The 27,700-nt window shown below is 43.4% G+C and overlaps 1 protein-coding gene across 5 annotated transcripts in view; it reads right to left on the bottom strand.

Annotated features, from left to right (window-relative positions):
* Window positions 1–27,700, bottom strand: part of kif20bb (kinesin family member 20Bb) — a 167,223-nt gene that overhangs the window by 14,334 nt on the left and 125,189 nt on the right. For 4 of the 5 annotated variants that reach the window (XM_072479017.1, XM_072479018.1, XM_072479015.1 and 1 more), the window contains exons 23-30: window positions 25,662–25,799; window positions 25,285–25,384; window positions 24,407–24,532; window positions 23,784–23,935; window positions 17,421–17,576; window positions 12,162–12,338; window positions 10,877–11,074; window positions 9,563–9,631 (exon numbers count right to left, since the gene is read on the bottom strand). In XM_072479017.1, the coding sequence (XP_072335118.1) occupies window positions 9,563–9,631; window positions 10,877–11,074; window positions 12,162–12,338; window positions 17,421–17,576; window positions 23,784–23,935; window positions 24,407–24,532; window positions 25,285–25,384; window positions 25,662–25,799 (1,116 nt within the window). The remainder of the gene's footprint in view (window positions 1–9,562; window positions 9,632–10,876; window positions 11,075–12,161; window positions 12,339–17,420; window positions 17,577–23,783; window positions 23,936–24,406; window positions 24,533–25,284; window positions 25,385–25,661; window positions 25,800–27,700) is intronic. The other variant, XM_072479019.1, reaches the window with a different exon arrangement.

Consider the following 27,700-nt stretch of genomic DNA (forward strand, 5'->3'; position numbering starts at 1 on the left):
AGTATTTTTCCACACAAAGATACACTAATCCCATTGATATATTACTGTCAATTTAGCCTATTTGCTATCAAAACTATTGGAAAGAACTATCTCAAGTCAAATAACATTAATGTTGTGCAATACTCATTGAATTCTTAAAATTTTTCCAATATCACCACCACTAAACTCGTGTTGACATTGCTCTCCAGAATAATCTCAGTTTACATGACAGAAATCTGTAAAACTAATTTAACAGAAATCTTAAACTATGGACATTGAATTGAAATCCTAATTGCATCTTCCATTTTCATTCAGAGGGTGATCTAAAAATTGAAATGTCCTTTGAATCATTGTTTCCCCAGTTCTAAATTTATAAAATCGTCCAATGTTTTTTAATGTCAGAGGCCTATCCAGAGGTTAAAAACCTGGGCCCAATATTAATGCTAATTGAATGTGTTTTGTGAATTAAAATCAGCCCAATTGTATCAAAGGCATGTCAAGAGAGAGAGAGAACCATACCACAACCAAGTGATTATTGCAAAACATCAAGCACTTGTTCAAAATCCAATTGTCACCGGACAGTCCAGTCAGGAATCAATGCCAAAATAATGTTCAAATTATACCCAAGCCACAAGAACCAACCATCACAAAACCCAGTGGTCATTTTAGTTATGAACCAACTCCATGATAGACAGCTGATCACATCCATAAAGTGATGCAAAGAAAATCAGCAAAAATAGCAAAGAAATCCATTCACTTAAAAATCTCTATAATTCATAAGTTCATACGATTTAGGAACAGAAATTGGGCCACTTGGCCCATCGAGTCTGCTCTGCCATTCGATCATGGCTGATCATAACCTGGCCTTTACTCCACTGTCATGCTCATTCGCCATGCCCTTCAACCTATTAGCAATTAAAAATCTGTCTAACCCTAAATTTACTCACTGTCCCAGCATCCACCGCACTCCGGGGTAATGAATTCCACAGATTCACAACCCTTTGGGAGAAGTAGTTTCTCCTCAACTCAGTTTTAAATTTGTTACCTCTTATCCGAAGACTATGACCTCTCGTCCTAGAATGCCCCACAAGAGGGAGCATCCGCTCCACGTCTACTTTATCCATCCTTTTAACATCTTGTATACTTCAATTTGATCTCCCCTAATTCTTCCAAACTTGAGAATATAGGCCTAAACTATTCAATCTCTCTTCATAGGATAAACCCCTCACCTCTGGAATTAACCTAGTGGACCTCCTCTGATCTGCCTCCGATGCCACAATATCTTTCCTCAAATAAGAGTAGAAAAACTGTGCACAATACTCCAGGTGGGTCTCACCAATACCTTGTATAGTTGGAACAACACTTCCTTACCTTCAGCTATACATGCCAACATTCCATTTGCTTTTTTAATTATTTGCTGTACCTGCATGCTAGTTTTGTGATTCATGAACAAGGACCCCCGGATGCCTCTGCAATGGAGCACCCCAAAGTCTCTCCCTGTGTAAATAATAAGTTGCCTCCCCATTTTTCTGACCAAAATGAATGACCTTATCCACGGTAAATTCCATTTGTCACATTTTGGTCCACTCTCCTAACCTAGCTTTATCCATTTGTAAGGTTATTTCCTCATTGCAACTTACTGTCCCACCTATTTTTGTGCCGTCTGCAAATTAGACTATAGAACCTCTATCCCTGTAAAGTCGTTTATAGATTATAAATAGCTGGGGCCCCAAGGGCCAGACCCTGCAGCACCCCATTAATTACATCTTGCCATCCAGAAAAAGACCCATTTATCCCGCCTTTGTCTTCTGTCCATAAGCCAATATTCTATCCAAGCTAATAAATTACCCCTAATTCCATGTGAACTAACCTTGTGAATTAACCTTCTGTGCGGTACCTTATCAAACGTCTACCGGAAATCCAGATATACTATCTCTAAAGGATGCTCATTATCCACTCTGCTTGTTACATCTTCGAAGAACTCTAGCAAATTAGTCAAACATGACTGGCCCTTCAGAAAACCATGCGGACTCTGATGGATAGCGTTTTGACTTTTCAAATGGCCTGATATTACTTCCTTGATAATGGATTCTAACAATTTCCCAACAACAGATGCCAAACCAACTGGGTCTGTAATTTCCCATGTTTAGCCTCTCTCCCTTTTTGAATAAGGCCGTTACGTTAACATTTTTCCAATACACTGGAATCTTTTCAAACATTATAATCAATGGATCCACTATCTCTGCTGCCACTTCTTTAAACACCCTAGGATGCAGGCCATCAGACCTAGGGGACTTGTCTGACCTAAATCCCAATAGTTTGTTGAATACTGTTTCCCTATTGATGTTGATTGTTCAAAGTTCCTCCCTTCCTCCTCTGAATTGCCTGTTGCTATAGGAATGGTACTAATGTCCTTCACCGTGAAAACTGAGGCAAAGTATTGACATAGCACTTTTGACATTTCGGTGTTTCCCATTATTAATTCTCCTGTTTCATCATCCAAGGGACCAGCATTCGCTTTAGCGACTCGCTTCCCTTTTATGTACTTAGCGGCTACTGCTATCCTTTTTGATATTTTGCGAGTTGTATTTCATAATTTACCTTTGCTCTTTTTATTACTTTTTAGTATCACTTTGTTTAAGTTTGAAAGTTTCCCAATCTTCCAGCCTGCCACTGGCCTTTGCAATAAATGCCTTATTTTTTGTCTTTATATTGTCCTTGATCTCCTTGTTTAGCCATGGATGTTTTTTTATCCCCTTATCATCTTTCTTCACTGGGATATATTTTAGTTGTGAGGAATTGAGTAGCTTCCTAAACAATTGCTACTACTCATTCAAAAATAAAGGATCCTAACTCCAGTGTCTAGTACACTTCCTGTTTGCTCGGATTTGTCTTCCTTACAGAAAAGTGGCAGGTCTCTGCTCACGATGCGGCGCCGGGTTCAGGCAGGGATCGGCAGCTGGAGCGGCGTAGGCCGCACCAGCGCCGTCCTAGCCCCGTGAGCCGCAGAATGGGGTCCCGGAACAGGCGCCGAAGTAAAGCACTCCCGTTTTTACTCCAGCGTCTGCACTTAGCCGCCAATTGGGAGAATCCCGCCTATAATTCACAGAAATAAATTAAAATAAAGGGGAAAGGAAGTAGCCCAAATCCTCAATGCTATTGAATTACCCAAAAGATTAAATTATTTTCAATGGATGAACTAGAAGAGGGAGGCTTGCTGGCTAGGCTGCTAGCATGTGGCTCAGAGCAACATCAACAGTTTGATCCCAGTTATGATTGAAATAAAGTTGCCCCTCCCCATAGTAAATTCATGGCATTAGGCGCGGTTCAGTGACCCTCACATAATTGAAGATAATATCTGGATAAAAAGGACTGCAGGAAGGCATGTTGTTAAGGGGTTGGGGTAAGTAAGAGCTTAAAACACAAGCAACATTTCTAACAGATAATTGCAACATTTACAGACAGCAACTGGTTAAATGTAACAGGTATGTGTTTGCTCAAAGGGCAAAACATATTCACTGGGCAGTTTCTGACTAGGCGACAACTAGAGTATTGAATCCAGGTCTGGTCACCATGCTTTGGTTGAGGGATCTGAGCTCTATGGTTAGGTTGGAGGTGCTGTTGTCATTCTCCTTGGAACAAAGGTGGTTGAGGGGAGATTTGTTAGGGATGAACAATGGCAGGTTTGAATAATGTAGGCAAGGAAATGCTGTTCTCCTTAACTGAAAATACAAAAATTAGTGCACAGAATACAAGGGATATAAATATACTTTTTAAAAACACAACTGATGATAATGATTAAAAAAACTTGCTGCATACCAGGGTGAATGAAGCAGTGATAATTTTAGAAGGAAAGTGGATGGATACTTGAGGGAAACAAACTTGTTCAGGCCTACACGGATCGAGTTAGAGAATAGGACTAACTGGATTGCTCTATAGAGAGCAGGCATGGATTCAATGAGTCAAATGGCTTCTTTTTGTACTGTCATGACTCCCTTGACTAAAATCCAACATTCAATAAAATTATGTCTAGCTGTTATTGTGGTGATGTGCATCACTGTAAATACATGTAAGCCAGACAGACACTAGAGGGAGCACCAGAAACATCATACACACACTCAACCAATAGATAAGTTAGATAGGAGGTGACCAATGGACATTCACGATACACAAGGAGGTTACACGAACACAGGGGGGCAATTACACCAACCTATACATAAAGGACACCACACAGATGATCAGCCCCTTTGGCCAGTGGAGACAGTCAGTGAGGAGAGGCACAGGGTTGATTCAATATTACACCCACCACGTGGAAGACAGCAGATAGTTAGTCAGTTAGGTAGCTATAATAGGATTAGCAGTAGTGTCGAACTCAAGTTATAAAAGTGTACATTGTGTAAATAAATGAGTTGAAGTTATTTACACGTCTCGACCTTCCTTGACAAATGCAACACAAGGAAGCCGCTTATGTTACAAAGGAAACATTACAAAACAGTTATCTCTTGCTACACATGCAGATTATGTAGAATGCATCGTCCACATTCAAGCTCAAGTGCTTGTTGAAAAAGATAATTTTAAATAGTTGAAAAAAAGGTATTTTTTAAATAATGGGAAGTAGTGACCAAATTCTAATTGAATGACAGATGCTGAACAGGTCTCGTGCAAGAGGTTTTTGTTAATGATGTAATAGCTACAAACACTGTTAATGAAACAACTACAGAACCATGTGACTATACCTCCAAATACCAAGAATTATTTTCTGAGCAATTCCCCTGATTAAATTTGGTGTTAAATATTTGTTGGTAGTCACATTCCTAAACCAAAGATATGTAGTGTTCTATTTAATTAGAGCTAACCAGACCATTTTGATGCTTTCAAAGCAACACACGAGAATTGTAGTTGAATCCTGGAAGGGTCATAATTAAATGTTTTATTTCTAATTTTCTAGGAAGCATTAACTTTTATTATGGTGGCCAGAAGATACAAAGAATGTCTGCTTAGCATTTGTACCATAACCATTTTCAATTTAACCAAATAGCTACACTGATGTGCTTTCTGGGTAATTGCAGTTGCGTGCAGAAAATTCAGAGCACTTATCTCTCACTGATTCTTATCACAGAATTCCGGTGCAGGAGGTAGGAGGCCATACAGCCCATCGAGTCTGCACTCGCCCTCTGAAAGAGCATCCCACCTAGAACCATTCCCCCACCCCATTCCTCTTAAATCCATAACATAACATGCACATCTCTGGACACAAACGGGTAATTTAGCATGGCCAATCAACCTAACCTGCAATTCATCGTGGCATCATAATCCTAAGGATCTGTGATGGGACATCAGGGCAGTGTTACAGCATAGATTTGCAAGAATATCAAGGTTCCATAGAATCATAGAATTTATAGTGCAAGAGGCCATTCGGCCTATCGAATCTGCACCGGCCCTTGGAAAGAACACCCTACCTAAGCCCATACCTCCACCCTATCCCCGTAAACCCACCTAACCTTTATTGGACACAAAGGGCAATTTAGCATAGCCAATTTACCTAATCTGCCCATCTTTCGACTGTGGGAGAAAACCGCAACACCCGGAGGAAACCCACGCAAACACGGGGAGAACGTGCAGACTCCACACAGACAGTGACCCAAGTGGGAATCGAACCTGGGACCATGGAGCTGTGAAACAACTGTGCTAACCACTGTGCTACCACGCTGCCCCCGGTTGAAAGGGTTAAATTTACAGACAAAATACAGTGGATTTGCAGTTCCTTTATTTTAGAAGGATAGAGGTGATTTAGTTGAAGTCTCTAAAATGATAAGAATTATATTGACTAGAGACACAAACTATTTTCTTTGTTGGGGTAATCCATTACGAGTGGGCACCATTTTAAAATTAGAGCTAAATTATTTAGAAGCAAAATCAGGAAACTCAAGCCAAAGGACAGTGAAATTCTCCTCCCACTAAAAGGGTTGTAAAAAGTAAATCAAAATTTTAAAGATGGAGATTGAAAAAAAAAAATCAAAGAACATGGAGTAAAGGCAGGAAGGTAGTTGAGATACTACAACTGGACTCACTGCCTCTAACCAATGGGTAGGTCAGGGTGACTTAGAAAGAAACCTGGTAGGGTTCCTACTTTTGATTCCTTTGCAGATATGAACGTCAAGGAAGAATAGACTCAGGCTTGCATAAGCTGTCTATTATTGTTGAATAACCTGGTAATAACGGAGTTCACAAGGCTACTTAGGCAGAGTAGCCATGCATTGCTGATGCCCACAGAATCATCCACAAGTAGCAATCAGCGCCATCACGAAAAATATTTTTCAAATGAAACACAACACAACAAACTAGAGTTATATGATCGAGGATAAATGTGTCAAAGCTAGTTATGGTCCCTTCCACTTAGCACATAGAATATACAGTGCAGGAGGAGGCCATTCAGCCCATCGAGTCTGCACCGACCCACTTAAGCCCTCACTTCCACCCTATCCCCGTAACCCAATAACCCCATCTAACCTTTTTTGGTCACGAAGGGCACTTTTATCATGGCCAATCCACCTAGCCTGCACGTCTTTGGACTGTGGGAGGAAACCGGAGCAGCCGGAGGAAAACCAAGCAGACACGGGGAGAACGTGCAGACTCCGCACACTTCCTGGTGCATTGAGCTGGAATTGGTATGCAATTATTTCACTGGCAAGATCTCTATATTCTTTTGCAATTAATTCTGGCTGTATTTGTTGCACTGAGCAGAAAACATTATAAGAACATAAGAACTAGGAGCAGGAGTAGGCCATCTGGCCCCTCGAGCCTGCTCCACCATTCAATGAGATCATGGCTGATCTTTTGTGGACTCAGCTCCACTTTTCGGCCCGAACACCATAACCCTTAATCCCTTTATTCTTCAAAAAACTATCTATCTTCATCTTAAAAACATTTAATGAATGAGCCTCTACTGCTTCACTGGGCAAGGAATTCCATAGATTCACAACCCTTTGGGTGAAGAAGTTCCTCCTAAACTCAGTCCTAAATCTACTTCCCCTTATTTTGAGGCTATGCCCCCTAGTTCTGCTTTCACCCGCTAGTGGAAACAACCTGCCCGCACCGATCCTATCTATTCCCTTCATAATCTTATATGTTTCTATAAGATCCCCCCTCATCCTTCTATATTCCAACGAGTACAGTCCCAGTCTACTCAACCTCTCCTCGTAATCCAACCCCTTCAGCTCTGGGATTAACCTAGTGAATCTCCTCTGCACACCCTCCAGTGCCAGTACGTCCTTTCTCAAGTAAGGAGACCAAAACTGAATACAATACTCCAGGTGTGGCCTCGCTAACACCTTATACAATTGCAGCAGAACCTCCCTAGTCTTAAACTCCATCCCTCTAGCAATGAAGGACAAAATTCCATTTGCCTTCTTAATCACCTGTTGCACCTGAAAACCAACTTTTTTGCGACTCATGGACTAGCACACCCAGGTCTCTCTGCACAGCAGCATGTTTTAATATTTTATAATTTAAATAATAATCCCTTTTGCTGTTATTCCTACCAAAATGGATAACCTCACATTTGTCAACAATGTATTCCATCTGCCAGACCCTAGCCCATTCACTTAGCCTATCCAAATCCCTCTGCACTTTTTGCTTTACCACTTATCTTAGTGTCGTCTGCAAACTTGGACACATTACCCTTGGTCCCCAACTCCAAATCATCTATGTAAATTGTGAACAGTTGTGGGCCCAACACTGATCCCTGAGGGACACCACTAGCTACTGATTGCCAACCAGAGAAACACCCATTAATCCCCACTCTTTGCTTTCTATTAATTAACCAATCCTCTATCCATGCTACTACTTTCCCCTTAATGCCATGCATCTTTATCTTATGCAACAACCTTTTGTGTGGCACCTTGTCAAAGGCTTTCTGGAAATCCAGATATACCACATCCATTGGCTCCCCGTTATCTACCGCACTGTTAATGTCCTCAGAAAATTCCACTAAATTAGTTAGGCACGACCTGCCCTTTATGAACCCATGCTGCGTCTGTCCAATGGGACAATTTCCATCCAGATGCCTCGCTATTTCTTCCTTGATGATAGATTCCAGCATCTTCCCTGCTACCGAAGTTAAGCTCACTGGCCTATAATTACCCGCTTTCTGCCTACCTCCTTTTTTAAACAGTGGTGTCACGTTTGCTAATTTCCAATCCGCCGGGACCACCCCAGAGTCTAGTGAATTTTGGTAAATTATCACTAGTGCATTTGCAATTTCCCTAGCCATCTCTTTTAGCACTCTGGGATGCATTCCATCAGGTCCAGGAGACTCGTCTACCTTTAGCCCCATTAGCTTGCCCATCACTACCTCCTTGGTGATAACAATCCTCTCAAGGTCCTCACCCGTCATAGTCTCATTTCCATCAGTCACTGGCATGTTATTTGTGTCTTCCACTGTGAAGACCGACCCAAAAAACCTGTTCAGTTCCTCAGCCATTTCCTCATCTCCCATTACTAAATCTCCCTTCTCATCCTCTAAAGGACCAATATTTACCTTAGCCACTCTTTTTTGTTTTATGTATTTGTAGAAACTTTTACTATCTGTTTTTATATTCTGAGCAAGTTTACTCTCATAATCTATCTTACTCTTCTTTATAGCGTTTTTAGTAGCTTTCTGTTGCCCCCTAAAGATTTCCCAGTCCTCTAGTCTCCCACTGATCTTTGCTACTTTGTATGTTTTTTCCTTCAATTTGATACTCTCCCTTATTTCCTTAGATATCCACGGTCGATTTTCCCTCTTTTTACCGCCCTTCCTTTTTGTTGGTATAAACCTTTGCTGAGCACTGTGAAAAATCACTTGGAAGGTTCTCCACTGTTTCTCAACTGTTTCACTATAAAGTCTTTGCTCCCAGTCTACCTTAGCTAGTTCTTCTCTCATCCCATTGTAATCTTCTTTGTTTAAGCACAAAACTCTAGTGCTTGATTTTACCTTCTCACCCTCCATCTGTATTTTAAATTCCACCATATTGTGATCGCTCCTTCCGAGAGGATCCCGAACTATGAGATCCTGAATCAATCCTGTCTCATTACACAGGACCAGATCTAGGACCGCTTGTTCCCTCGTAGGTTCCATTACATACTGTTCGAGGAAACTATCGCGAATACAGTCTATAAACTCCTCCTTAAGGCTGCCTTGACCGACCTGGTTAAACCAATCGACATGTAGATTAAAATCCCCCATGATAACTGCTGTACCATTTCTACATGCATCTGTTATTTCTTTGTTTATTGCCTGCCCCACCGTAATGTTACTATTTGGTGGCCTATAGATTACTCCTTTCAGTGACTTTTTTGAAGATTTTATTCAGATTAACTTTCAGTTAGGAATGGAAGTAAATGGATAATATTTTTGCACGTATGTATTGCATAGTTATTAGAATTAGACTTAAAACAAGCATGTGCCTCTATTTAAATAGAACACTGGGATTGTGGACAATCAACAATCCCAAATTAATGAGTTATAATTCAAATATTGATTTCCTTTGAATTCAACTCTGCTTAAGATATTATTGCTTTTTTCAGCAACATAGTTTTGTACCTTACAAGTGCCAGCTGCTGAGGATTTCTTTGTAGAATTGCTTTTCCAGCAGCCTGACAGCATACCACTCTTGAAGGATAATTGTGAAATGAGGGGGAAAAAGTATATATTAAGTATAATTATCAAAAAAATAGTGTGTAGAAACGAAAATCTCATAAAAAATCTGGTGCAATATTTAAAATACTAAACAGACAAGTTTTAAAGTACAATCTACATAATTTGCGGGAAGGTATCAATTAATAAGAACTTGTAACAAATGCTACATTATTTAGCGGTTAAAATGCCGATGCATGAAATACCTTTCTGTCGACTTCAAAGCTACCATCTCATCAGCAAATAAAATCCTAATTTTGGCAAGGTGAAGCACACCATTCCAACAACGCCATGGATAAAACATCTTTGGGATATATGCTGACATAAACAGTAGGCATATACTACCTGGAGCCTGGGAAATACCAGGGCTGCTTACTCAACACCAGCCTAGCAAGGATACGTGCATACACACGCATACAATTGGTGTATGGTGAAGCAGAGTAGTTTCACACTACTTAAGCAGCTCCCCACATTTTCAAGGGAATCCAACATTCCTGCTTAGCCAATTCACTGGTCGTGCTCATCGACAATTGTGTGTTTTAGGAAGCCATTTATAAACAAAAAAAAAACACAGCCTTGCATTAATATTGCACCTTTCATGAACTCAGGAAGCCCCAAAATGCTTGACAGACGATTTGTTATCGTTATGTCTCTCAAACAGCAATATGATGATGACCAGACAATCTTTCAGCTATTTACTTGAGGGATAAATGTTGGCCAGGGCACCAGGGATAACTGCCCAATTCTTCTTCAAAATAGGGCCATTGGATCTTACTAAGGCACATAGAGTCTCGGTTTAACATCTCACCTGAGCAACAGTAACCCTGACAGTGCAGCACCCCTTCAATTCTGCACTGGGGTTTCACCTAAGGTTGTGTACTTGAACCCACAAGCTACTAAAAGGAGAAGGGTGCTGTGTGCATGGATGCGACGAAGTTTAAAAAAGTATTCCCTCAAGTCATATTGAAGGCATTATAGGAATGTAATTTAGCAGCTCTTGTAGTAGTGGTAGTGTCTCTATCGCGAACCACGGATCCGGGTTTGAGTCCAACACCAGGGCTTGTTGGTCATGGCAGAAGCATTCATTACATAGTTCAACAGGCTGATAATCAACACTGGAATTCTTCCACCACTTGCCCCACTATTCACTAAAAAAAAAAAGGGGGAAACGTTGTGCAAGTGAAGATTCGCTAAAAAATAAAATCAACACCGATTCTTTACCTCCTCGAGTGCAGAGCTTTTTCTTTTTCTGTTGGATCTGGGTATTTTCACAGTAATCAAATTGCCACTTGATTCTTTCACCGACATCTTGTTTGGTTGAAGTGGCGTGAACTGAATCTCGAGTTGAGGTTTTGGAAACCTACTTGTTTTTTCTCCATTTTCCGTTGAAACTTCTGAAGAATCTAGGACATTTTCTGACTGGTCAACAAATAGATCAAAAGAATTTTATAAACAAAAGAAAAGTAAAGCTTCATACAGATAATTCATTTTCAGTTAAAATAGTGATCTAAATATATAATTCAAGAAAAATAATAATTACTCACTACTCAAAATAAAGATTACATTCATTCCAAGTTCCAAATGTAAAGCGAGCCACTATAGTAATACGATTTACCTCTTATGGTTCTTAACTAATCCACTGCTCAACTTCATATTAGCTTTGCAGATCATGGGTGTGATTCTCCCAAAAATGATTAAGTGTCATTTTGGGTGGGTTAGACAAGGTGACTCGTGCCAGGTATTTGGTGCGATCCAGACTGGTATTCACCAACATTTTGGAGTTTGGGGAGTTTCTCACTGGTAAATCCCACACTGGAATTTTTTCTGCAGTGGGAAACTAAAGTTTCCAGCAAGACCGGCTTCTCAGAGATCGGGTTGCCATTTTCAAAGGGAGCTTGAGGGTCCCTCACACTCAGACATGTGCAATACCCTCCAACCATCATCCCGGAAGGACAACCTCCCCCCCCCCCAATCACAAAGTCCACATGACTCTTTCTCCTCCCCCCCCCCCAAGTGAGCACACTATACTATAGGATCACAGAGCCCTCCACCTCTTCTTAACCCCCTTCATACCTCCTCTTTCATGGGCATGGTCCCCATAGCCCCGGTGCTAGGTTGGCATGGCGAGGGTGCTGCCTTGTCCCCGGCCACCTTGGGGGTGGGGAGGTTTCCGTGGCCTCGGAGTCCCCTGGCATGACCATCACACCTGGTCACTGCCTGTGGAGACCACGACCAGTCCACACTGGAACGAGGCCTTGCAGGTGTGGCCAGTGACTACCGGGGGCATGCGGCCTTGAAAAAGGCTATGCATATTATAGTTAAGCTTGGTGGTTCATTTAAATATTATCTGGATCACGCCATCGTAGTGAGTCGGGTGCATCGCGATCGGCTCCGCGCCCGGTGTAAAAATCATTTTGGGCCTGTCCCATTATGCACCAGGGCAACAGGATCAACACTGGGTGCAATGTGGTGGGAAAATCAGGGAATACACGCACACTCTTCTCACCTCTTCTAGGCTCCCCTTTGAAGAAGCTTTGAGTTTTCCTATTTCTTCATCTTTCTGTTTGTTGCTGGTTATAAGATGTCCAAGCTTCACTTCAAGCTCCTTTACCAAGTTGTCCCGCTCTTCTCGCCATTTTTGCAGATTCTTATCCTTCTCAATTACCTCAGCTGTAAGACTTTCCTGTACCAAGAAAAAAATTTAACTGCTTAGAATACTGTAACATAGCTGTTATATACACGAGTTGCATTTATACAGGGTTTTTCTGTCCTCAGGATATTCGCAACCGACAAATTAGCAGTTACTATCATGTTGGCAAATATGACAGCCAATTTGCAAACAGAGGTCCCATACAACAGGAAATTAGATAAATTCCTAATTCATCCTTTTTCTTAGTGTAGATGGAGGGATAACTGTTGGCTAGCTAACTGATAAAACTTCAGTGTTTTACTACAAAGCAGCACTTCCTTATCCCTCGGTAACAGGGTTGGTGTGGTCGGGGATTTTAATTTCCCCTATATTGACTGGGACTCACTTAGTGCTCGGGGCTTCCATGGGGCAGTTTGTAAGGTGTGTCCAGGAAGGCTTCTTGATGTAATATGTAAATAATCCAACTAGAGAAGGGACAGTACTGGACCTGGTATTGGGGAATGAGCCTGGACAGGTGGTTAAGGTATCAGTAGGGAACATTTTGGGAGTAGTGACCACAATTCCGTAAGTTTTAGGGTACTTTTGGATAGGGAAGAGGGTAACCCTCGCATGAAGGTGATAAACCAGGGAAAGGCAAATTACGATAACATTAGACAGGAATTGAAGAATTTGGATTGGGTGCAGCTGTTGGAGGGTAAGTCTACATCGGACATGTGGGAGTCTTTCATGCGAGTTGATTAAGATTCAGAAAAGTCATGTTCCTGACAAACGAAGGATAAGTGTGGGAAGTTTAGGGAGCCTTGGATAACAAGGGATATTCTGAAACTCGTCAAAAAGAAAAAGGAGGCTTTTATGGAGTCTAGAAGGGTGGGGACAGTCAAAATCCTAGAGGAATGTAAATAAAGGAGGAAGGCACTTAAGCGAGAAATTAGGAAGGCTAGGAGGGGTCATGAAAAGTCCTCGGCAAAAAGGTGAATCCCAAAGCTTTTTATTCATATGCAAAATGCAAGAGGGTGGCCAGGGAAAGGACTGGACCACTTATGGACAGTGGGTGGAATCTATGTATTGAGCCAGCGGAAATGGGCGAGGCACTAAAGGAGTACTTTGCATCAGTGTTCACCGAAGAAAAGGACTTTGTGGAAGATGATTCTTGGGTAGGGTGTGTGGACAGTGAGTCATGTTGACATCGAAAAAGAAGGATTAGTCTTTTAAAATAATTTTTAATAATTAATTGCTTATTGTCACAAGTAGGCTTCAATGAAGTTACTGTGAAAAGTCCCTAGTCGCCTCCGGCGCCTGTTCGGGGAGGCCGGTACGCATTCACGTTGGTGAACATGATCGTGGTGGTCAAGCTGCAAAGAGATAGATCAGTATCCTGGGCTGGATGGGATTTACCCCAGAATATTGAGGGAAGCAAGGGAAGAAATTGCTGGGGCCTTGACGGATATCTTTGCATTCTCATTGACTATAGACGAGATCCAAGAGGACTGGAGAATAGCTAATGTGGTACCGCTATTTAAGAAAAGGAGCAGGGATAATCCAGGAAACCATAGGCCGGTCAGCCTCACGTCGGTAGTAGGTAAATTATTGGAGAGAATTCTCAGGGACAGGAATTATACCCACTTGGAAACAAATAAACTCATTAGCTATCGACAGCATGGGAACCATATTGAGTTTTTTGAGGAGGGGTCACAGAAGGCAAAGGGTAGCAATAGAAGGGTGTTTTTCTGAATGGAAGGTTGTGACTGGTGGTGTTCCCCAGGGATCGGTGCTAGGGCCTCTGTTGTTTGTAGTATACATAAACGATTTGAAGGAAAATGTAGGTGGTCTGATTAGCAAGTTTGCGGATGACACCAAGGTTAGTGGAGTGGCAGGTTGCAGACTTGGCCAGAGAAATGGCAAATGGAGTTTAATCCAGGCAAATTTGAGGGAATGCATTTTGGTAGGTCTAACATAGTGGAGAAATATACCGTGAATGGCAAAACTGTTAGGAATATAGAAAGACAGAAACCTGGACATGCAGGTCCACAGATCTTTGAAAGTGGCAACACAAGTGTAAACGGTAGTCAAGAAGGCATATGGAATGCTTGCTTCATTGGATGGGTATAAAAACTGGCAAGTCATGCTGCAGTTGTATAGAACCTTGGTACGGCCGCACTTGGAATATTGCACAATTCTGGTTGACACACTACCAGAAGGATGTGTAGGCTTTGGAAAGGGTGTAGAGGAGGTTTACCAGGATGTTGCCTGGTCTGAAGGGTGTTAGTATGTGGAGAGGCTGAATAGACTCGGACTGTTTTCATTAGAACGACGGAGGTTGAGGGGTGACCTGAGAGGTCTACAAGATTATGAGAGGAATGGATAGAGTGGATGGGCAGGCACTTTGTCCCCAGGGTGGAGGGGTCAGTCACCAGGGGGGCATAGGTTCCATGGAGCAAAGTTTAAAGGAGATGTGCGAGGCAGGTTTTTTTACACAGATGGTGGTGAGTGCCTGGAAAGCGTTGCCAGGAGAGGTTGTGGAAGCAGATACATTAACGGTGTTCAAAAGGCATCTTGACACATACATGGACAAGGTGGATATAGAGGGAAACAGCACAAGTGCTGAGGGTTTTGGTCAAGGTTGGTATCATGACCGATACAGGCTTGGCGTGACGAAGGGCCTGTTCCTGTGCTGTATTGTTCTTTGTGCTTTCTTGAACTAACAACCTAAATCATGGGTCCATGATGTGCTGACACTTAAATGAATAACTTTGAATCAAACCCAACTGTTGCCACGGAGGCAACCCGACACTTCAGAGAAATCTCTACAGGGAAAAAAAAATCTGGTGCAATATAACTTACTCTTGATCGAGCTGTCATCTCCAATAGATGAAAGCCGCATGGAGATCAGAATCAAAGATCTGGGGCGACAGTCTCCGACCCCTTGCAGGGGGCTGGCGTGAATCCCGCCCCCGCCGGTTGGCGAAGTCTCCGGCACCGGATATTCGGCGGGGGCGGGAATCGCGCCGCGCCGGTTGGCGGACCCCCCAGCTCGATTCTCCGGCCCGGGTGGGCCGAAGTCCCGCCAATAAATTGCCTGTCCCGCCGGCGTAAATTAAATCACCTACCTTACCGGCGGGACAAGGCGGCGTGGGCGGGCTCCGGGGTCCTGGGGGGGGGGGGGCGCGGGGCGATCTGACCCTGGGGGGGTGCCCCCACGGTGGCCTGGCCCGCGATCGGGGCCCACCGATCCGCGGGCGGGCCTGTGCTGTGGGGGCACTCTTTTCCCTTCCGCCTCCGCCACCGTCTCCACTATGGCGGAGGCGGAAGATACTCCCTCCGCTGCACATGCGTGGGAAACTGTCAGCGGCCGCTGACGCTCCCGCGCATGCGCTGCCGAGATGTCATTTCCGCGCCAGCTGGCGGGGCAACAAAGGCCGTTTCCGCCAGCTGGCGGGGCGGAAATTCCTCCGGCGTCGGCCTAGCCCCTCAATGTTGGGGCTCGGCCCCCAAAGGTGCAGAGCATTCCGCACCTTTGGGGCGGCGCGATGCCCGTCTGATTGGCGCCGGAGAATTTCGCCCCTGAAGTGGCTGGCTCTTGGAAAAGGCAGCTTTTCCCACCTACATAGATTTCTCTCTATCTACTAACGAGAAGTTAGTTTGGAAATAAGCTACTAACATTGGTTAAGCCGGATAGACCTTTATTAGAATCATAGCATTTACAGTGCAGAAGGAGACCATTCAGCCCATCGAGTCTGCACCAGCCCTTGGAAAGAGCACCTAAGCCCTCGCATCCACCCTTTCCCCATAACCCCACCAACCTTGGGGCAATTTAGCATAGCCAATCACTTAACCTGCACATCTTTGGACTGTGGGGAGAAACTGGAGCACCCGGAGGAGCCCATGCAGATACGGTAAGAACGTGCAGACTCCGCACAGACAGTAACCCAAGCCAGGATCGAACCTGGGACCCTGGAGCTGTGAAGCAACTGTGCTAACTACTGTGCTGCCCAAATCCACCCAGTGTGGCGCGTGGTCGCACACCACGATCGCCGAATATACGGCCCCAACCCCCCTGCCATTAGGTGATGTCAAATCTGGCCTGGTTGATACCAGTAGTGAAAGTGCTTAACATTCACGTGAAATAACAGCCTTTATATGAAAAAAAAAGAGCCAAAAGTACAGAACAAAATTGATCCTTGAAAACTTTACATAGTTGCTTGCTAAGATCCTAGATTATCACTGCAGTCCAACTTAAGTCAACAGCTTGTTGAATACTGAAAAGGTGCATCAGTAGAAGCAGAACTCAAATGTTGAAGTGCATTTGAATGTAATGCTCGATGAAACTTGGGATTCCCAGAGGATCTTGCAGGCCTAACCATAACATTCCATCCAGGTTGGAATTTGACTTGACCAATACATGATGTTAGATCATTCTTGGGATGGGGATGCTTGGCAGGTGGAAAGTCCAAAGATGTGCAGGTTAGGTGGATTGGCCATGCTAAATTGTCCCTTAGTGCCCAAATGTTAGGTGGAGTTATGGGGATAGGGTGGAGGTGTAGGCCTAAGTAGGGTGCTCTTTCCAAGCACCGGTGGAGGCTTGATGGGATTTTTCTATGATTCCAAATGGAAAATATCTTTTAAAAAATAAATTTAGAGTACCCAATCATTTTTTTTTTTCCAATTAAGGGGCAGATTTTTTCCAATTAAGGGGCAATCCGCCTAACCTGCACATCTTTGGGTTGTGGGGGTGAAACCAACACAGACACGGGGAGAATGTGCAAACAGTACAAGGACAGTGACCCGGGCCAAGATTGAACCCAGTCCTTCGTGCCGTAGGCAGCAGTCCTAACCACTGCACCACCGTGCCACATGTAAATGGGAAATTTCAAATAGGTTTATGATTTAATTACAATTCAACATCTCCCTACCACCCCTACTAAAGGCTAATGCCTAATGAAGATAGTGTTTGAAACACATTAAATGGCAAAGTTCACACAAAATTTTGTTCAATATACCTTTTCATTTAAAAATATCAATTAAAATATGCAAAAAATATAGTTATGACTGCAGACTTTATTAACATATTTTATTTGGCAACCTCATATAAATTGAAACAGACTAGGTTTTCCTTACCATTTCTAATTGTAATTTAGAATAATGCTCTCTTTCTTCTGCCCATTTTCTCAAGTCTTTATTGCGCCAATCTTCAGCTTCCTTTGTTTGCTGAATAAGGACCATTTTCTCAGTTAGCCATTTCTTCCGATTACATTTCTGCTCATCTTCTAATTCCTAAAGAATTGAATCCAGTTTCACTCATTGACTTGCGTTAAAGATTTTATACGAGTACTGTCACAACACTGGTATACAATAACATGAGAAAAGAAAAATCAAGATTCAAATTCATTAAAACAAACAGGCAAGAGTTTTATTCCATTATTAAGCCATCTCAAACATAGAAGACAGTAGGCAGAGAAATCCTGAGGGAACAGTGCCAAATACCCATAACATTTGTGATGAAATTAAACATTTGAGATGTTCAGGACACCATGCAAAAAACATGAAATGAACAAGTTTCATTTCTCAGTGCAACCATCTAAAAAATGACCAAATACTTTCAAAAGGAAAATAAACGGGAAAACAGTTGCAAATTCAATTTCACTTTTAAACAATCGTTGGGGGGGGGGGGGGGGGGAGAAAGAGAGAGAGAGAACCCCATCGGCGCAGCTGATTACATGGAATGTTAAATGGGCCAGTTAAGGAGTTGGGCGTGTTCGTGCATTTGAGGAGTCTGAAGGCGGACATCGTGTTTTTGCAAGGGGCTCATTTGAAGGTGGCGGATCAGACGAGGTGGAGGAAGGGATGGGTGAGTCAGGTGTTTCATTTGGGGCTGGATATGAAGATGATGGGAGTGGCACTGCTGGTCAATAAGAGGGTGTCCTTTGCAATGGGAAGCAGACCCTGGGTCGGGACACCGACCGGCTGATCATATTGGGGGGGGGGGGGGGGGAGAAATTTTAATAAGGTGGAGGATCCAAGGCTGGACAGATCGTTCCCCAGGTTTATGAGGGTGTCGACAATGGCAAACGAGTTGCTGGGTTTTATGGAGCGAATGGGGGCGGTGGATCCATGGTTGTTTGAGAGGCCGAGTGCAAAGGAATTTTCATTCTTTTTGCATATCCACAGGGGTTACTCCTGGATTAATATTTCTGTCCTGGACAAGGCACTGCTGACAGGGGTGGTTGGGGCTGAGTATTCTGCGATCGTGGTGTTTGACCACATGCCACACTGGGTGGATTTGGGGGAGGTGAGCTCTCAGAGGCCGCAGTGGAGGTTGGATGTGGGGTTATTGGTGATAAAGTGTTCTGTGAGAAGAAAGGGGTGCCTATCCGGAACTATGTGGAGCGTAACAAGACGGGGCAGATCTCGGTGGCAACGTTGCGGGAGACGTTGAATGCAGTGGTGAGAGGGCAGATGATTTCAATGAGGGCACAGAGGGTGAGGGCGGAGAGACTGAGGTTGGTGGAGGCAATTTTTGCTGTGGACCGGAGGCACTGCTAAAGGAGAGGCAGAAGCTCCAAATGGACTTTGGGCTAGTGACAACAGGGTAGGAGGTGGGAGAGCTGTGCAGGGTCAGAGGGGCAATGTAACAGTATTGGGGGGGGGGGCGAGCAGTATACTTGTGCATCAGTTGAGGCAGGCGGCAGCGAGAAAGACTGGGCGGGATTGTGATGGCAAGCTGGTAACCGGCCCGGTCAAGGTAAATGGGATGTTTGAGGTACTTTAATTGGAAGTTGTACAGCTCTGGGGAGCCCCCAGCGGGGGACAAGAGCATGAGGTGTTTTTTGGATGGGCTGGAGTTTCCGAGGGTGAATGAGATGAGGGTGCAGGAGCTGGGGGCCGATTGATCTGGGGGAGGTGATGAATACGAGATAGTCGGAGAACGCCCCGAGCCTGGACGGGTTCCCTGCAGACCCTTACAAGAGGTTTGAGTCGGAGCTGGGCCCTTGTTATTGGAGATGTATGATGAGTCATGGGGAGGGGTGAGCTACCCCTCCCCTCTGTGTCAGACATCCATCTCGCTCATTTTAAAAGAAAGATGAGGACCCTAGCATTGTGGATCATACTGCCCGATATCATTGTTAAATGTGGATGAAAAACTAGAGGCGATGGTGCTGGCAGTGCGGAGAGAGACTGGTGTGCCGGGTGTGATAGATGACCAGGCAGGATTCGTGAAGGGATGGTTATTGATTTTGAAAACTATGCCTGTGGCGGGCCGTGAGGTGGAGGTGGTTGAGTCGATGGATGCGGAGAAGAAGTTTGACTGTGTGATGTGGCCGTACGCATTCGAGGTTTTGGGGCATATCAGGTTTGAACAGGGGTTTGTCGACTGGATGAGATTGTTGTGGAGGGCTCAAAAGGAGATTGTGCGGACCAATAGTGTCAATTCGGAGTATTGTGGGTTGCTCCGGGGGACGAGGCAGGAGTGTCCGCTCTCCTCTTTGCTCTAGCGATTGAACCATTTGCAATGGCACTTAGGACTTCGAGGGAAATGGAGCACCGTTTTTATACGCTGATGACCTCTTGTTATATGTTTCGAACCCACCCGGCTTACTCACTCTTCCAACTTCTTTCATCGGGCAGGAGAAACAAAGGTCTGAGAACACGCACAAACAGATTAAAAAACAGCTTCTTTCCCACTGTTACAAGACTCCTAAATGAGCCTCTTATGGACTGGCTTGATTAATACAAAGCTCTTGTACGCTTCACACAATGCCGGTGTCTATGTATTTGCATTGTATACCTTACGTTGCCCTATTATATATTTTCTTTTCATGTACTAAATGATCTGTTTGAGCTGCTTGCAGAAAAATACTTTTCACTGTACCTCAGTACACGGGGCAATAAACCAATCCAATCCAAGCTTTGACAGGATTGTGAGGATCTTGGGAGAGTTTAGTCTTTTTGAGGTATAAGCTCAAGATGGGAAAAAGTGAGGTATTCCCAATCAACGCCCAGGGCGGGGGTTTAAAAAGGTTGCAGTTTCAATTGGTAGGGGCAAGCTTTTGGTACCTTGGGTTACACGTGGCGCAGAGCTAGGCCCAGCTGCACAAGTTGAATCTGCCAAAACTGGTGGTGGGAATAAAGAGGACTTTAGGGAGGTGGGATGTGTTGCCCTTGTAGTTAGCTGCAAGGGCCCAAGTTTGGTAAAGATGACGGTGCTCCCGAAGTTTTTGTTCAGGTTCAGAATCTCCCGTATTTTGTGCCCAAGTCTTTATTTTAGTCGGGTGAATAAGGTGATACTGGAGTTCATGTGGACCAGTAGGGCATTTCTGGTAAGGGATAGGCAGGCAGGCTGGCGCGGCTGAACCTGCAGAATTATTATTGAGTATGGAAGCATATGGAAATTGGCAGTGGAGGAGAGGGCGGTGTGGGGACGGGTGGAGGAGGCTGTGTGTAAAGGGACCAGTCCAAGGTTGCTATTGTTGGCATCTCTTCCGTTCTCGCCGACCAGGTAATCCACGAGCCCGGTGGTGGTACCAGCGTTGAGGGGGTGGAATCAATGTCAACAGCACTGTAGGATGGAAGGCATGTCTTTGTGTGCTGATTTGTGGCAACCGCAGCTTTGTTTTGGCGGTGCTGGATGTGAGGTGGTGCTGGATGAGAGGTTTTGGGGATGGGACGCTTGGGGATAGGGTATTTTCAGGACCCGTTTGTGGGGGCAAAATTTGCGGAATTAGAGGGGCTTGAGGGTGTACTTGCTGCCGAAGGGAATTAGTTCAGGTACCTGCAGGCGAGAGACTTCTTGAGGAAGGAGTTGAGTTTGTTCCCGCAGCTGCCACCTCCAGCTCTACAAAACAAGCCTCTGTCCGCCGATGAGATAGGCGAGGGTAAGATGTCAGATTTATATGGGGAGCTGATGGAGAGAGTGGGCGCTCCGTTGGAGGAGGTCCGGCGCAAGTGGGAGAGGCGATACAGACCAGGTGTAGTGAGGCATTGAGAAGGACAAACGGGTCTTTGATGCGTGCAAGTTTGAGTCTTAAACTTTAAGGTGATACATAGGGCTCATGTGACGGGGTCCAGGATGAGGTTGTTTTTTTCAAAGGGTGCAAGTGCGGCAGTTGTGCAGGGAATCCATATGTTTTGGGCATGTCTGAAGTTGGAGGGTTCTGTAAAGAGTTTGTGAATGTAATGTCGAAGATAATGGGAGTGGAGGTTGCGATATTTGAAGTTGGAGGGTTCTGTAAAGAGTTTGTGAATGTAATGTCGAAGGTAATGGGAGTGGAAGTGGCACGGGAGGCTGATGTGGTAGCCTTTGTCTCCCTGATGGCCTTGATGTGGATCCTGTTGTGCAGGTGAGGCTCTGAGCCACCAAAACGGGCACATGGGTGCGCGATTTGGCAAAGTTCTGAAACCCAAGAAGAAAATAAATTGTTTGCCATAATAGGGGCAGAGGAAGGATTTGCCACAAGGTGGAGGCTGTTCATAGACTTCTTTAAGGAACAGTAGCAAGTCAGTGGGTAGGAGGGGGTGGCTGTGTTCTGTTTGGGGTGGGGGGGGGGGGAGCTGGGTGTAAAAGAAGGATGTATACGGGGGTATAAGGCCAATTGTAAATAGTTAATTGTTGCTGTTTGCCCCAATTTGTTCTGTGCATATTTGAAAATACCTCCAATAAAATATTTTTAATAAAACCAATCCCGATAATAGTTGTTACACTCAAAAGGGCATCAGCCAACTATATTTGCAAGTCATAGTGACACATCCATGGACCAGATCGTTGGAGACTGGATGTATGGCTGAGGATGGGCATCAGGACCCTGTGAAAGCCCAGACATGTGGACCCACGTGAGAAGCATCAAATTCCAATAGGCAATTCCTCTACTCCTTAGCATCTTCCCTGAATATCGCTGACTTAGAATCAGATATTTTGGACATTTCTGAGGTTCTTACCTAGTACCAAGTATTCGACCAATTATAACTTAATCTGACACTTGATGACCACACAACGGACTCCAACACCCTGTACCGACCACCCACTGACCCATTCACTTAACATTCAAACTGAATCTTTAAACTTACTGTGCAGCAACTAATTTTTCAAAAAGATGTGCCTCATTTTCCCCTGTCTTGACTTTGACAGAATTCCCTGATGGATGCTGGACTGCACGCATTTGTGAAAGGCAGACTTGGTAGACCCCTGTAGAAACTCGCAGCAACATCGAGCCAGGGAATATACGAGTGCAGTAGCAATCTGATAATCATTGCTGTTGCTTACTCTATCAGAGTGTTTTCTTATCATTGTTTGTTTTAATGCCTTCTGAGGAATTATCTTAATCATGTTGCTGATCATTTTTAAATGTCATATCTTGGGTGCCTTTTGATGAAAACTAATGGAATCAGTGCAAAGAGAATATTACTTTGATGTGCATAATGTTATTTCAGATATAACTATCAGATAGTGAAATAATTTTAATTTATTTTACTCTGACATTCATTTCAGGTCAATTTTAAACTTAACCACTAAAATTCCTCCAGTATTGGAGGAATCCAGTATAGGTGGATTGGCCATGCTAAATTGCCCTTAGCGTCCAAAATTGCCCTTAGTGTTGGTTGAGTGGGGTTACTGGGTTATGGGGATAGGGTGGCGTGGGCCTGGGTAGGGTGCTCCTTCCAAGAGCCGGTGCAGACTCGATGGGCTGAATGGCCTCCTTCTGCACTGTAAATTCTATGATCCTATTGAAAAAATACTCATTCAATAACCTCCAATTTTAAATATCCAAAAGTACACTCGATTTGGAATTTGTAAGATCTCATCTCTGAACATTTAATATGTGCATAACTGTACTTCAATGTTACCAATATTTGCTATTAATATTTCCTACATTTAGAGTCCCATTGCAATTACATTCTCTTGCTGGGGTGGGCACCTGTCATCTCTTGTATGTCTCCCAGCTCCACCTAACTTGAAGGCAAGACTTGTTTTTATTTCCAAACATGTGGTGCTACAGGAAATTAACCAGTTGGATATAGTTAAACAAAACAGCTCTTGATATCCTTAAATTACAGTACCGTACGAAAATCTGAGAAAGGAGGGCAGGCAATAGTACGGGCGAGCAAATGAGTGCAAGAAAGTAGCATCTTTTTTGGCTTCAGGACATCCCATAGCACTTTGCAGCTACCAAAGTACTTTGAGGTGCAGTTACTATTGGGTATTTGGAAATGCTGGCAGCCATTTGGAAAATGTCCCACAAACTGCAATGAGATATTAACCAACATTCTATTTATCCCTAAGCGAGCATGAACGAAAACAATCAACAAAACACTGGAGAACTCTGCTACTCTTCTTCAAATTGTGCCATGGGGTCTGTATGTCTGCCTGAGCAAACAGGGCCTCAGTTTAATACCTCACCCAAAGACAGCACCTTTATCACTGTAGCATTCCCAGCTAAATGCACCAAAGTATCAGCCTCAATCATGTGTTCAAGTCAGAAAACTTACCACCAGCTGCTGTTTTAAAACTTCAATTTCTTTTTGAAACTGTCCTGATTGGGTATTATCACCATCACTTGCATTTTTCACCAACTGGCTGTGTTCAAGTGTATTACACCTTTTCTCAGAGTCTTTGGCACACAGTTTCCATTTCTCCAATTCTAAAAAGGGAAAATAAGATTTAAAAAAAAAAACACAATCCAGAATAAACTTGTACACATGTAGTTCTTCTATTTAACTGCAAAATAAAATGAGATCATAAAACTTTTGAAGGGTTTATAGTCACCACACAGCATTTTCCACATAACAGCATACAAGCACAAATTAGCTGTCAAGAGTCTCTAGCCACCAAGTTTACTTTAAAAAAAAATTATTACAACAAATTTAAAGCAATTAATTTTACACAGCAAAAACAGCACATCTCATATGATTACTATATAGTTATTCTTGGAACCCAACTGCTAGAACAGCATGCAGCTTTCCCCGCTGTTGGTTAGGGGCAGTGTTTATTCATCTCAAATTACTAGCTGTGTAGCAATTAAAAAGAAACACCGTACAAACTAATTTTCCACTTTACATGCACCAACGACCAATGTGAAAAATCCCCAATATAGCAGCAATAGTGCAGTCACCTGTATTCAATTCTTCAATCTCTTTCAACTTGGCCTCAAGCACTTCATCTTGCTCAGCTTGGGTTTGATCTTGCTCAGTTAATGCAATTTTCATATCTTGAATTGTTCGCTCTTTTATTTGAAGTTCTTAACATGAATCAGGAAACAGATGGTCAACAACAGTCCCACAGAACAGATTTTGAACTCTAAATTGTTGGAAACGTTTCAAAATTTAAGGAGATAAAAAGCGATAATTTAGCAGTAGTGAGAAAACCTGAAGGTATCAGGATGACAAATGAAATGCCAATGGATATAACCCCTTCATTAAAGCTGTAAATTTCCAAACAAATTAGTGAGTCACAAAGACCTGGTTTAAAAATGTAACAAGTTTCCACAGGAGGAAGATCCTAATTTTTCAACAAAGATAAATTTGTTGCCGTATTTAATGCAACCCAGTTACCAGCATGAATCAAAGTTTGGATTTACAACAGTAGAAGCACACAAATCGCAGAAATCTTTGCAATCTGTAGCTCCAAAATACATGCATGGCATAATTTCTAGCCAAAATATTAACTAGTGTAAAACGTAACAGATATATTTTATCTCCTAACTTAATGTTGATTGATAATAAAATGCCACTTAAAACATACTAGAATCTTGATTGCAGGATGTGTACAAGATGAATCAGAACGCCACCAACTTGTTATGCAAAATGATTAAATTGAATAAAGATGCAGGAAGCAAAAACACAAACCCAATTGATATTATGTACCTTCATTTTATCAACAAGCTTTCAAACAGTCCCCGAGGCTACAAGCAATTTAATATCCTCAGCATTCTGAATAAAGCAGGAAGCATCTGAACGACATTTGATTTGCACTTCACAGTTCTTTAAATACCTTTGGAAACAGTTTGAAAAAGATGTACGGCTTCTTCTGCCTTTTTATCAGTTGATAACATGAGGGAAGATTCCTGGGTGGATTTATCTTTGCTTGAGCCCTAGATGTCAACATAATTAAAGTCATGTAGATATCAACCTAAATACTCCCTTGCCAAGAACATTTTATGTAAATAAAGTGAGGACTGTATTCGTACAAATCGGAATACGATTTAAAGAGGAACACAAAAGGCACTTAACAAATTACTATGTAGGTGTAATTTTGGCTATTTGACTTGGTGGTTAACAGATCAAAAAGTCTTTGTGCTGATTTTTGGACAGATTTTTTATAGTTAAACAAATTACTTTATGTAGATTAAGCTCTGGGACCATACTGACCTGATGCACCTTCATTTGGTGTAGGGTATTCTTCTCTTCCAAGTCCATTTCCAGTTTTCGTAAAGCAGTATCTTTTTCATCCAAGGTGATTGTTAATACTTCTACCTTCTTTCTCAAGTCTGCTTCATTATGACATAACTAAAATCCAATGAAGCAAGTTAGTAAATTAATATCTCAGGTATTTACAAAAATAAGAAAAATTTGCACAAAGGGATAAGATGCTGACATGATATGAACATGGAAATTACCACAGATTTGCTGCCAAACATTGTTACTATATAACCAAGAGCACAGCAATGTTCAACCTCAGGTCAATGGCATACCTCTGGAGTCAGATGTTGTTATGCCATCTCTATCTCCCTCCTCTGATTCCACACAGGAATCAGGAGCCCATGTCTTGCCCTTATCAAAATATCCCTCCTTGAAGATACACAGGTAATGTATCTGGTACAACGCTAGACTATTGGAGTCGTAGGTTCCCAGGAACCTTGCAAAAAGCAGAAGGATCGGTTTTATGGTGGTTGCAAACTAGTTAGAGAGAGTGGAACCGTGCCTGTTGAAAGTGCATGGCCACATGTTTGCCGTCAGTTACACACTGCACCTTTGGAAAGCCAGCAATGACCCTGAATCCTACCACCCCCTCTGCCTGACTGGATTAGTTGCTGGCCCTCTGGAACATGACATCCATGACCAGCTTGATGCAGTCATGGATTGGGAATTCCCAGTTGTATAGCAGTCATTATTGTCATTCAACCATCGCAGCTGCACTGGCTTTCCAAATGAGCATTTTGACACTCCCGTCCTTTCCCTTGATCCTTACACATTGTTTCTATTCAAATAATCATCTAATGCCCTAGAATGCCCTGACAACGTTTCCATGCGGAACATTCTAGACCCGAACCACTCACTATGTGGAAAAGATTTTTCTTACATACTTGCTTCTTGTGCAAATCACTTTAAATCTGTGCCCTCTTGTTCTCGATCCTTTTACAAGCAAGAACAACTTTCCCCATCTACTCTGTCCAGCCTCCTCATGATTTTGAACCCCTCCATCAAATCTCCTCTTAGTCTTCTTCCATTCAAGGAGAACAGTCCCAACCACTCCAATCTATCCTCATAACTGAAGTTTCTCATCCCTGGAACCATTCTTATAAACATTTTCTGTACTCTACACCCCTATTAACCAAGCCCACGATAATGTATGCATTAACTGCTCTCTCCACCTGTCCTGTTACCTTCAGTTATCTATGCATATATACACTCAGGTTCCTCTGCTCTTGCACTCCTTAAGAATTGGACACTTTATTTGATGGCTTCTGTCCATGTGCTTCTTACCAAAATGCAAATCTCACATTTCTGCGCATTGAACCTCATCTGTCACACAGATACGTAGAAGAAAGGAGCAGGAGGCCTTTTGGCCCTTCGAGCCTACTTTGGTGACACTGATGGTCCAACCTCTAAAGGAAACAGCCTCGTCAGAGGATAGCTTACCCTGCTCACAGGACTGGTTTTGTGCCCCTCTTGTGATCAGGTGACCAGAGTGAGAAAGAGGGGAAGGCAGGCAGGGAGTTTGGGTCTCCCGAACCTGTTGTACTACTACTGGGCGGCGAATGTGGAGAAGGTGCGGAGCTGGGTCAGAGGGGTTGATTCCCAGTGGGTCAGAATGGAAGAGAGTTTGTGCAGGGGGTCGGGGCTGAAAGCACTAGCAACAGCACCGCTCCAGATAGCTCCGGGGAAATACTCAGGGAGTCCGGAAATAATAGCTTCATTGAAAATCTGGAGGCAGTTGCACCAACACTTCGGGTTAGGGGCAGGGTCAAGGGAAATGCCGATTCGGGGAAACCACAGATTTGAGCCAAGGAGGTGGGATGGAAGTTTTCGGAAATGGGAAGAGAAGGGGATTAAGACGCTAAAAGATTTGTTTCTTTGGGGTCGGTTTGCAGGAACGAGGGAGCAGGAAGCGAAGTATGGGCTGGAGCAGGGAGAAGTGTTTAGGTACATGCAGATTCGGGATTTTGCCAGGAAGGAGAGACAGAGCT

This window comes from Scyliorhinus torazame, chromosome 16, assembly GCF_047496885.1.
Source record: "Scyliorhinus torazame isolate Kashiwa2021f chromosome 16, sScyTor2.1, whole genome shotgun sequence".
Lineage (NCBI taxonomy): Eukaryota > Metazoa > Chordata > Chondrichthyes > Carcharhiniformes > Scyliorhinidae > Scyliorhinus > Scyliorhinus torazame.